Here is a 12,929-nt window from a genome sequence, read left to right as displayed (position 1 = left end):
ATCTACCTCATATTAACTGGACCCGAAATGAATGTATAACTGAACCCATACATGCAACCTTCTATAATGCTGTAACAAATCTGGGACTAGAACAACTAGTAACCAACAATACTAGACTTAACAACTGCCTTGATCTAATCTTCTGCAATAGTTTGAATTCAATTTACAGAATACAAACTAAAGAACCCTTAGACTGTCTACTATTGACCTCACCCCTTTCCTAAGAGGTCTGTAGAGGGCGTGCATAAGCCACCAACGTGCCTACAGTCCCTGTCCTATTGTTTGTTTTATTTTTCTTATATGTACCCATTTCATGTATTCATAACTATGTATATAATTATACCTATTATCTTATAAGTGATTGACAAATCAAAATAAATAAATAAATAAATAAATGTTTCTATGTATGTATGTATATATAAAGTTCAATTGTAAAAACTGATGGTCATGGCATTGGTGGCCATCAGCCAGAGATAAGAAAGCTAGATTGACTCGGGGTTTTTTTTTTTTTTTTTTCTTCTCCTTTTTTTTTTTTTTTTTTTTTTTTTTTTTTTGTAGGAATACATCTAATTAGGGAATCTGCTCAACTGATGGTCAGCAGACAGAGATAAGAAAGCTAGATTACCAATAATCTAATTAGATGTGTTGAAAAAATAATCTTGCAAAATGGTGATAGCACAGAAACATGAATACTTCTTTGAGAATGAGCGATAATAATGGATCTTAATAATCATAAATAGCATACACAAATTGTTATTTGACAGAAATAAAAAACTTCTATGTTCCTATAATTTTATATATGTTTTCTATTGACAGAATTATTTTTATTTCTTTTTACAGAACTTTCTCTGAGCCAGAAATATCACATTGTGTACTAATTCCCCTTTGTGAGTTGCTTCCGCTGGTTGAGGTCAGGCCGCAAAACAATGATGTAACATTTTGGAAGGAATATGCATCCCAGTAATGCAGTGCTGGAGGCCAAGATGGAGAAGACCTCCACAGCTACCATGGCTTTTCCTTTTGTGCTTAGATAGGCTGGAAAGAAGGAGATCCAAACACTACAAAAGGCCAACATGCTGAAGGTGATGAACTTGGCTTCATTAAAGCTGTCAGGTAATTTACGGGCAAGGAAAGCCACAATAAAGCTGGCGATGGCCAATATACCCATGTAGCCCAAGACACAGTAGAAGAAGAAAGCTGACCCCTCATTGCACTGTAGAATCATTTCTTGGAGCTCTGAGTACATGTCCAATTCAGGGAATGGGGGAAATGTCAACAACCAAAGTATACAAATCAATACTTGTATAAGGAAGGAGGAAAGGACAATAGAAAAGGACAATCTTTTCCCCACCCACTTCCTTATCTGAGATCCCGGTTTAGTAGCCATGAAAGCCACAACCACAGTGATAGTTTTAGCCAGTACACTAGAAATGGCCACTGAGAAGATGATGCCAAACATTGATTGTCGGAGAAGACAGGTCACTGTGCCAGGCTGGCCAAGGAAGAAGAAAGAGGAAAGAAAACAGAGCAGAAGAGAGACAAGGAGGGTATAGGTGAGGGACTGGTTGTTGGCTTTGACAATAGGAGTATTCCTGTGCTGAATAAATGTTCCAAGTACCCATGAAGTTAACAAGAAGAAACCAAGAGCTGCTGAGGCTAAACCAATTCCTAAGGTTTCTTCAAAAGTTAAAAAGACCAACAGTTTCAAGATACATCCTTTCTTTTCTTTATTGGGATAATGATCTTCTGAACATTCAAAACAGTCATCCATATCTGGAAGAAAAATCAAGGATATTTTTTTTTCATTTAAACAATCCATATTATTGAAAATTACCTTATTAATTTTATGCATCCAAGTAGTTTATTAAAGTTTGCTTAAGTCTAATGTAAAATGGTAGAATTCCTACCATACCATTTTGATTTGAAATCTTCCCTTCGGGGCATGGAATACAGTCATAGCAGCAGAACTGATCCCCCTCAATCCCTTTCTTCCAGGATCCAGGGAAACAAGGGTCATTACATAGAGAGAGTGGAAGAACCTGGTGATAAGCATAAAAGTATTTGAAATTGGAAATATTTAACACAGTTTGTAATTTTTTTCCTTTAGGCAGGGAAATTATTTTTGACTTCCAAAAAATACTGAATTGATAAATTTCATCAAAAGCTTAAAAAGATGTAGAAACTATAATTATGTAGAAAGGGTCTTGTCTGAAGGAGAGGGTAGGCAAATAATGGCACATGGTGACAACGTCATGGAAAAAATGGCCACTCTTGAGAAAATACAAACCAAGTATGCAAATATGGTTTTTATATTACAATGTAATTTCCATTTAATGAGTACTTGATCATCAACAGCATTTGAAAAGAATATTAAAAAACCCAGAACTTAAATTTCTAAGCAGACTGCATTCAATATGGGATCATAATAGATTAAGTCATGGTTGATTCACTAATTCGATACCTGGTTAAAAGCTGGATTCCAGACAATCACATCTTCTTCAATGAATAATTCCTTCCCTTTTGGAGCCCGTAGATCTATCTTTCCAACTCTAACTCTCTGAAAGGATCTATTTGGAAAAGTGATGAAGTTGGTGATGTCGAATCCATCTGTTGCTTCTCCTTTCTCATTCAGGATCACTCTCTCCCCAGCTGAATTGTTAAAAGAAATGCCTTGAAGAAATGAATGGAACTACTCGAAAGGGAATAGAAGAGAGAGGCAATTAAAAGGCTATATTAATCGAGAAGAGGACATCATGTTCAATTTTTGTTCACTTATTCCTTCCATTCCAAAAACAGTTATTAAATATGTACACTTGGAAATTTATAATTGATAGTGCATGGAAATATATGTGAGCATTCTTTTATTAATTTGATGCTGTTTTAAGAAAAGGTGAGAATGAATAGAAGCAGAATGAATACAGGCTTTTGGAACTACACAACCTCATCCAATTATGTTTTAGGTCTACTACTTAAACAACTAATTTGGAATAGATCATATCTAATCTTTTCTCATAGGTACAAAGCTATTTAAGAGTGTGAAGTCTGGCTAATTTCATTTAGCCAGATTTCAGAATCTGAAATTCAAGCATTCTTTGATAGATAGATTTTATTTTATTTATTTTATTTGGTTTGTCAATTGCTTACAAGATAATAGGTATAAGTAAAAAAAATAGTTATGAATACATGGATACATATAAAAAAATAAAAGAAACAATAGGACAGGGACGGTAGGCATGTTGGTATGCTTATGCATGCCCCCTACAGACCTCTTAGGAAAGGGGTGAGGTCAATAGTAGAAAGTCTAAGGTTAAAGTTTTTGGGGTTTGGGGAAGAAACCACAGTCAGGTAGAGTATTCCAGACATTGATCACTCTGTTGCTGAAGTCATATTTCCTTCAATCATGTTTGGTGCGATTAACCTTGAGTTTGTATCTATTGTTTGCTCTTGGATTGTTATGGTTGAAGCTGAACTATTAATTGACAGGTAGGACATTGCAATGTATGATTTTATATACTATACTTAGATCGGACTGAAGGCAGCGTAGTTCTAGTTTTCTAGATCTAGAATTTCAAATCTAGTGGCATAAGGTATTCTGCAATGAGTAGAGGAGTGGAGAACTCTTCTTGTGAAATATTTCTGGAGTTTCTCAACTGTGTTAATGTGTTAATATCAGATATGTAATGTGGGTTCGAGACTGATGAGTTGTATTCAAGTATTGGTCTAGCAAATGTTTTGTATGCTCTAGTTAGTAGTGTAATATTACCAGAGAAAAAGCTACGTAAGATTAGGTTAACAACTCTTAATGCCTTTTTGGCTATGTAGTTACAGTGGGCTCTAGCACTTAGATCATTAGAGATGAGTACTCCAAGATCCTTGACAGAGTTTGGATAATATCAAGGTCTTGACTAGTCAGCCTTTTTTATTTTCTGATTTTTTTTGCCAATATGCAAGACAGAGCATTTATTTGTTGAGATTTGAAGTTCCATTTGTTTGACCATTCTGATACATAGTCAAGGTCTCTTTGGAGGGTAGCAGTATTGTCTGTGGTGTTGAATAGCTTTACATCATCAGCGAAGAGAACACAGTTGCTCTTGATATGATCACAGAGGTCATTTATGTAGAGTATGAAAAGAGTTGGTCCTAGAACACTGCCTTGGGGGACACCACTGTTGACAGGTACAGAATTTGATAGGACACTCCCAATTTTGACCATCTGTTGTCTGTTTGATAGGAATACTACTATACAGTTATGCAGGTGTTCAGAGATACCATAAAATTTTAGTTTTAGGAGTAGTTTGTCATGTACCACTGAATCAAAGGCTTTACAGAAGTCTATGTAGATTGCGTCTATTGCTTTGCCCTGATCGAGTTGTGTAGTCCATATGTTTTTGCAGTGTAAGAGTTGCAGATTGCAGGATGGTTTTTTTCTGAAACCAAATTGTTTATTAGAGAGCAGGTTGTTTGTCTCTAAGAGGAGGATAATGGATTGGTTAATAATTGATTCCTTGACTTTACAGGTGATGCAGCATAAAGAGATTGGTCTGTAATTTTCAACTAGGCTGGGGTCTCCCTTTTTGAAGATGGGGATGACCATGGCTTGTAATCTCCAGGAGCTGGAGATTATTGCAAACCTGTAAAAAGAATTACCTTTATTTTAGTTGTCTAAAATTCTGATAGAGACAGGACTCTTAGCTTGTTACCCATGAAAATTTCACGTGCCACAAACTTCTTAGATAATTGATTATTTTTGGAGCAGACAATGATTTACTAAATAACTCATGTGAACATCTAAGCCATAATTTACAGAGTAGCTTCTTGATGACCAGAATAACAACAGAAACTATTTTTCCTGTATGTATTTTAGTCAATGTAACAGAGTCAGAAGGGACTTGAAAGTTTTCTTGTCAAACTCCCTGCTCAAGGTGGACAAATGCCTCTCCTTCTCTTTGTAAATGTCTCCTTAAAAATCTCAAAACAACTTTTTCCACTAATTGTTAACTGTTCTCACCATTAGGAAATTCTTCCTTTTTTCTCCTTTGTTTCTCATACTTCATTCCATATGCAGAAAATATTAAGACTTTCCACAATGGCTTCAAAATGTAATGCTACATCAAACTGCTTACTGAAATAAAAGAAGTGTCCAGTGCAAAGGGAATACCTGCCAAGCTTGGATATATGGAAGATCAGTTTTTTTACCAATCATAGTTTTTTTTCTATGGCACCATAATGTGTACAGAGCCTGCAAAGCATGAGCCACAGCATAAACAGCATTGTAGACACTGTAGCTTTGGCCAGTCATTTCCATTTCAAATATAGGTGCAGGAAGATCCTCCAACTTCATTTCCCCAGTGCATTTCCTACTGTATGTTTCTTTTAACTCTGATTTTGGAAATGAACACTCAAATGATTGTTCCCAAACATCTTGTAAAAAACCATCTTGGGAGACTGAAAGAGGGTTTATGGTCTGAATAAATTCCTTGAAACCTGCAACTTCTTTTGAATGAACATTGAAAGAAATAGCTCCATGGAACATGTGGAGATCCCAATTTATTTGTGCACCTGATAATATAAAATCAATCTGTGCAGTCATGATCCACACCTTTCTAAATAATGCTGTTTCCTTGCTTTCAGGATCAACCAGAAATATGAGAATTCTCAGCCATATAATTGCTAATGATTCTCCATAGACAAGAAATGCACTGGCTTTGCTATTCATCAAATTAATGGAAATCATTGAGATTATTTGAAAAACTTCTGAGAAATCTTCAAAGTGGACCAGTTGTAAAAGCCTTTCTATAAATGCTAAACAGATTCCATTCTGTGAAAGTAAGGGGTGCATTTTCTCTAAGAATTTTTCTCCATTGTTGTTATCAACAGCAAAAGTCCCAATCCATGTCCATCTGAAATGGTGAAGCAGTTGGATAATCCCAATGTATTGATGGTCCTCTTTGGGAACCATGAAATAAATTGAAGAGAGCTTACTGATCTGAAATTCCTCTTGGGCTAATGAGCCATATGTCAGCTAAAAGAAAGTGGAGTAGGATTATGTTAAATTATTAAATCTAATCTAATCATTTAGTCTAGTTTTCTTATAAAACATATCCAAAGAACAAAGTGTTTCTACGAATCTTCTAAATGTAAATAGAGGAAGGAATTTCTTGGCTTTCCTTTAAACACATAGAAGAGAAATGTATTAAATGGGAGAAAGTGTAATGCTTTCAAATCTTCCCACAAGTATGGAATGTCTCCAGATATTCACTTCCAGTTACTTGTATTGTAGTTTCAGCATGAGTGTTATGGTAAGTAGTTGATCTTAAGTCATGAAGTACATCTTAAGACAAACCTAAGCTTAATTTTTTTATTATAAATAGTCCATTTATATATATATAAATGGCAGCCTGATGATGTATATATATATATACATCATCAGGCTTATATATAAATGTATATATATATACATTTATATATATATAAATGGCAGCCTGATGATATATATATATATATAAATGGAAGCCTGATGATGGCAGATGAGATTCTGCTGAAACGTGCTACAACTTTAAAAGAACAACTACAATGGCATGGGAAAATACCCAACAAAGCAATGCCATATATATATATATATATATATAATTTTCCTTCTCAACCCCATCACAGCTTACTTGTGGAATCTTGAAGAATCCTATAATTTCAGCTATATAAGATGATGTGTCAAAATCTAGTCCCCCAATGATGGCCATGAGATTCTTCTGGCTATCACATTTGTAGTTAGGGACAAATTCCTGGGACTTGAAAAGGAGGTCCAGAGTGGTACGGTAGGTTATCCTTGGATTGTAGTAACTGTCATAGATGTGGAACCCGAGAGTGACGTTAGCTAAGATCTGGGAGTCCTCATTGATCTCCTTCACAGCAAAGGCCAAGGCAAGGACGTGTTGATGAAATTTGGTGATTATGCTGCAAATGATTTAATTATTCAAGTTGAAAAAGTAAGTTGAAAATTCTCATAAGGTGACATCATTTCTGAATGAATAACAAACATTTCTTTCTCTGACAGTAGTAACAAGATAATCTTAATAATTTCTACAGAGATGCTTTCTGAGTTTGGTGGCTCTCTTGCAGACATTTCATAAGACAGAGTAGGTAACATCATTACTGTCTGGCACTGAGGATATTATCTAGTTTGGATAATGAGATGTCTGCAGGAAAATAATCAATCTCAGCGAGCACCAAGGACCCTTCATTTAAAATCCTGAGCTACAAATATTCTCCTTTATTGCTAATTTCTATAGAGTTCAAATTTACTTTTTTCACATTATTTCCATGACTTTCAACTAATATACACTGCAAAAAATATAAGCTGTGACTTTTTCAAAGTACTATATTTTCTACAAGATTTTCAAAAAAAATGTTACATGAATACATTTAGCATGTATGTATTCATTTACTGTATACATGTTTTGTGAGGGGAGCTAAAGCCAAAACTTTTTTTAAAAATTACCTTAACCCCAGTATAAATTCAACAGAAGACTTTTTGATCTGAAATTTTGTACATTTCATGTGAAGGTCTTTAAAATAATAATAATTTAAAATAATAATTTTCTTCTATCAGACCAGATACATTTGAAAGATACAAAAAGCATAGATTACACAAAAAGCCCTACATTTATGCATAACGATGTTATTTATACAAGGAATTTTGGGAGGTCTGACTAATATAAGTCAGCTAAGAAATATTCTTACTTTGGTACATCATAGAGTGTAATAGCAGGATGTTCTTTAAATTTCATTTCATAAAAGTGGTAAACAATGTGAGACACCATCCCACCAATGATGAAATCTCCAGGCTGGTACCACTCATGTGGAACAAGGAAAGCATCACTTGCAGGGCAGCTCAAAGTACCTACTTTGTCCATCAAAAGCATCAGGAAAAACATCTTGATGTTTTTGTTATTGCGAAAATGTTTGCCTTTCATCCTACCCATAGGGAAGCATATATAATCTAATACTCCATCTAAAGATTGATCTAAGGATTATATTGGAGAATACATCTAATGAGAAAATCTATCATTTTCTGTTTGAAGATCCATGAAAGTACAAATTTTTATCTTGAATATCAGAAGGATTTGATACTTTGGCAGAAGAGAACAGAGGGTGGAAACTTGAAGCAGTGAATTTGACAGAGACGTTATTACCCCTTGTACCAAACTCTCTGTTGCTCTGCATTCACTTTATAGCCAAATAGATACCTTCACTTCCAGTAAGGAGCTGCTGATTCAGTTCTACAGAGGAATTATTGAATCTGTCATCTGCACCTCTATAACTGTCTGGTTCTGCAATCCAATAAGACACAGACTTCAGAGTGTAATTAGGATGGCAGAAAAAACTATTACTACCAACCTGCCTTCAATTGAGGACCTGTATACTTCACAAGTCAAAAAAAGGCTGTGAAAATATTTACAGACCCCTCACATCCTGGACATAAACTGTTTCAACTCCTATCCTCAAAATGATGCTATAGAGCACTGCACACAGAACAACTAGACACAAGGACAGGTTTTTTCCTAAACGCCATCGCTCTGCTAAACAAATAATTCTCTCAACACTGTCCAACTATTTACAAAGTCTGCATTACTGCTACTATTAATCTTCTATCATTTCTTATCACCTGTCCCCTCCCACTTGTGACTGGCTGTAACTTTGTCACTTGTATCCTTATGATTTATATTGTTTCCTAGTATGATTTGATTGCTTATTGTACCCTATGACTATTATTAAGTGTTGTACCTTATGATTCTTGATGAATGTATCTTTTTTATGTACACTGACAGCATTTGCACCAAGACAAATTCCTTGTGTGTCCAATCGCACTTGGCCAATAAAGAATTCAGTTCAGTTCAATTCAGTTCATTGTTGTTGAATTTCAATAGCCTTCTGTGCATCCTTTGATGTTTTGGCCCACAGTAATTCCTCTAGGATATAATTATTTTGTTTTGATGAGATGGTTCAGCTATTTTTTTCAATGAGCAACTGCCAACAAAAGGAGTATAAGGGAGATTTGCAATAGAATATATATTTAATTATTATAATTGTAGAAATAAAAATAGAGCTTTTTTTTCAAGATACCACATTTATTTTCTACCAATTTTTTCACAACATAGAAAATGAACAGATCCAGAAGGTATCCATCTGTAAGCATGTTTTCTGGGAAGCAACAACACAGAACTTTAAAAAAAATATCTTAAGCTCTCTAAAACTTCAAAAAAAGGTCTTGCACATCTTCTGACAAACACTTCAATATATTCTAAACAATGTTATTTTCCCCCACATCTAGAAACATTTGAAAGGCAGAGAAGTTATAGATTAGAAATAAAGACTATGTTTTTGCGCAAACACCTTTTATTCATATAAGAATAAGAAAAAGAAATCCTTTTACAATGGTATGTCTTTTGCAGGGGTTTCAAACTCAAGGCCCATGGGCCAATGGGGTGCTTAGAACTGGCCCATGGGGCCACACTGGAAACAGTGAATGACCAGCCTATGGTGCCTCTGCCAGCAAAAATGGAGCTCAGGAGGACCCCATGCAACCCCCACCCCCAGCTCTATTTTCATTGGCAGAGGGCTGCAGGCGACTCTCGAAGCCGAAAATGGGATGTCTTATAGTTTTATTTAAGGATGTTCCTCAAATTTCAATCTGTAAAAGTGGCAAACTATGCAGGACACCATGCCACCAATTAATCAATCACCAGTCAACCTACATGGAACTGTGGTTGAAAACTATCCAGAATTGGTTCAAAATGAATCCATTTTTTCAGAGTGCTAGTTGTCATCTTTAAACCCTGCATGACCTGGGACCAGGTTATTTGAAGAAATGCCTCTTATTGATCACATTCATATGATCCGGTAGAACAGAGAGTCAGGGAATGTTGTACATCCTCTCTCTTAAGTGAGGACATCTGGTGGGACTCAGAAGAAGTATCTTCTTTGTGATAGATTCTTCCCTCTTGAACATCATCCAGATGGAGATAAGATGGGTTCCTACTTTGAAATTGTTTTGCAAAGCCCTGAGTACCCCATTTTGCCAATAGCCCTATGGAACCCAGAGTGAGTTGGAGCCCATGAAGTGGTTCAACTGATTGATAGTTATCTCTAGGGGTGTATCTTTATTGTTGCTATATTGGGTTTTTATTTTTATTTTTTTAAGCAGCTGAGAGACACTGACAATGAATTGGTGGCCATATAAATTCTCTTAAATAAATAAACTCCTTACAATGGTATGTCATAAGTTTAAATTCAAGGATGTTCTTTGAATTTCAGTTTATAAAATTAATAAAGTACGTGGAACATTGTGCCACCAATGATGAGAACAGAGAAAGTATCACTTGCAGAGCTACAGAGCAGCTAGTTTCTCTCTGAATTTACAGTATTTCATTATTACTTGGGTGACATGCCTTCTATCTATCTATCTATCTATCTATCTATCTATCTATCTATCTATCTATCTATCTATCTCTATCTAATTATCCATCTACCTATCTACATGTCTACCTACATAACTATATGCCTAACTATCCTCTCCAACTAGTGAACATTCAAAATGTTCATCAAGGTTTCTTCATCTTTGTAGTTCTGTCCTCTATCAGAGAGGGGTATACATTTTTTCTAGGATTTGAGCTTAATTTCAGCTGAGTTTCTTGAAAAATGCCAGTGTCAGCTTTTCTCTGAGGCTTCTGGGCTGCCACATTCAGTGCCTGGGAATTTGGGAGGGAGATTTCAAGGAGTGGTGGAAGATTAGCCACAACAATATTCCTGTCTCAGAGAATCAAGGACAGGTTGCCCTGCACCTGGAGAGGATTTCCTGGAGATAGTGTCCACTTGGAATAAAGTATTGATTGGACCATGTGATGAACTATTGGGTGCAGAGGTTGGATTTTGGATTCTCATTGAGGTAGGAAAAAAACCCACAAATCTCACATGTTTTTCTCACATGTGCCAATATGACATCTCTAATAAACTGGATCTTTGAGAAGATGACGGTCTTGGAATTTGTTAATTTGGAGGTTGCTACTTGGAACACTGACATTCAGACTTCTTATTGTAAAGTAATTCAAATCACTCTTTCTAATGTTCATTGGTAAGCATACACTTTGAGTAAAGGATGAGGCAGAAAGGAGAATACATTTCATTTCATTTCATCAATTTCCCCCTATTGTTGATATCTGATAACAGGTTGCTCTAGAAATAAATTCATGAGTACATAAATATATACTTTTCTGACATTCCCCGGAGGATATGAGGTCCTTTTAGGGAAGAATTACCACATAGGTATATAGTTATCTATCATTCCTATCTAGGGGAACATTCACAATTTTTCCTCAGATATTTTCATTTTTGTAATTCCTCCCTCTATCAGAGACAAGTGTACATTTTATAGGATTTGCACTGTATTTCAACTTTGCTTTTATTGAAAAATGCCTTCAGATTCCAAACTAATTGAAATCATTCTCTATTATGGTCTTTGTTTAGCACAACTTTGAATAAAGGATGAGACAGAGGAAAAATACATTTAATTCCATTTCACCAAATTCCCCATATTATTGAAGTCTAGCAGCAGTTTGCAATGAAAATAGATTGATTAAATAGAGTGAATGGTTATCACTCAGCATGAAAGTCTTTTGTTAAATGTAATTAAATATATGGGATTTACAAAGTAAATATTTTTTTTATTTCAAATAACATGGAACATTGAGCTAATATCTGAAATATCATAACAGGAACCAAGCAACCTAGATTATCAAAGTCAAATTCAACAGTATTGTATGGGGAAAGGATTAGGTTAAAGAATCTTGAAAAATGATGGAAATGCAGAAACATGAAAACTTACTTTGCAATGGCCAACCATAATAAAACATAATAATCATAAATATCCTACATAAATCCTTCTTTAACAGAAATAAAAAATGTCTATGTTTCTAAACTTGTATGTAAGTTTCCTGTAGACAGCAGTCATTCTATTACTTTTTTAAAAAGTTCTGCTAAGTTAGAAAGATCACACATGGTATTAGTTCCTCTTTATGAGTTGTTCCCTGTGCTTTAGTTCAGGATGTAAAACAATGATATAGCACTTTGGCAAGAATATGCATCCCAGTATTGCAGAGCTGGAGGACAAGTTAGAGAAGATCTCCACAGCTACCATGGCTTTTCCTCTTGCGCTTATATAGGATGGAAAGAAGGAGATCCACATGCTGCAAAAGGCCAACATGCTGAAGGTGATGAACTTGGCTTCATTAAAGCTGTCAGGTAATTTACGGGCAAGAAAAGCCACAATAAAGCTGGCGATGGCCAAGATACCCATGTAGCTCAAGACACAGTAGAAGAAGAAATCTGAGCCTTCATTGTAAAATCATTTCTTGGAGCTCTGAATGCACGTCCAACTCAGGAAATAGGGGAGATGTCAACAACCAAAAAATACAAATACATACTTGTAAGAAAGAGCATGAGAGGACAATAGAAAAGGCCAATCTTTTCCCCACCTCATCTCCTCATTTGAGATCCTGGTTTAGTGGCCATGAAAGCCACAAGCACAGTAATAGTTTTGGCCAGGACAGTAGAAATGGCCACTGAGAAGGTGATGCCAAACATTGATTGTTGGAGAAGGCAGGTCACTTTGCCAGGCTGGCTGAGAAAGAACAAAGAGGAGAGAAAACAAAGCAGAAGAGAGACAAGGAGGGTGTAGGTGAGGGACCGGTTGTTGGCTTTGACAATGGGAGTATCCCTGTGCTTAATAAAAGTTCCAAGTACCCAACATGTCAGGAAGAATAAACCAATAGCTGCTGAGGCTAAACCAATTCCTAAAGTTTCTTCAAAGGTTAGAAATACCATTGGTTTCAGGATACATCCTTTCTTTTCTTTATTTGGATAGTGATCTTCTAAAC

At 35.6% G+C, this 12,929-nt stretch overlaps 1 protein-coding gene across 1 annotated transcript in view; it reads right to left on the bottom strand.

Moving 5' to 3' along the window:
• Window positions 1–874: 874 nt before the first annotated feature.
• The window catches only part of LOC113428877 (vomeronasal type-2 receptor 26-like), a 57,083-nt gene continuing 45,028 nt past the window's right edge, over window positions 875–12,929 (bottom strand). The window contains exons 4-9 of the mRNA XM_087947375.1: window positions 7,738–8,020; window positions 6,660–6,951; window positions 5,159–6,022; window positions 2,462–2,689; window positions 1,913–2,039; window positions 875–1,773 (exon numbers count right to left, since the gene is read on the bottom strand). Of these exons, the coding sequence (XP_087803501.1) occupies window positions 875–1,773; window positions 1,913–2,039; window positions 2,462–2,689; window positions 5,159–6,022; window positions 6,660–6,951; window positions 7,738–8,020 (2,693 nt within the window). The remainder of the gene's footprint in view (window positions 1,774–1,912; window positions 2,040–2,461; window positions 2,690–5,158; window positions 6,023–6,659; window positions 6,952–7,737; window positions 8,021–12,929) is intronic.

The sequence above is a fragment of the Notechis scutatus genome, chromosome Z, assembly GCF_049901735.1.
Source record: "Notechis scutatus isolate UNSWTSFEM ecotype Mainland chromosome Z, rNotScu1.2, whole genome shotgun sequence".
Taxonomy (NCBI): Eukaryota; Metazoa; Chordata; class Lepidosauria; order Squamata; family Elapidae; genus Notechis; species Notechis scutatus.
This window is presented reverse-complemented; position numbering and strand designations above follow the sequence as displayed.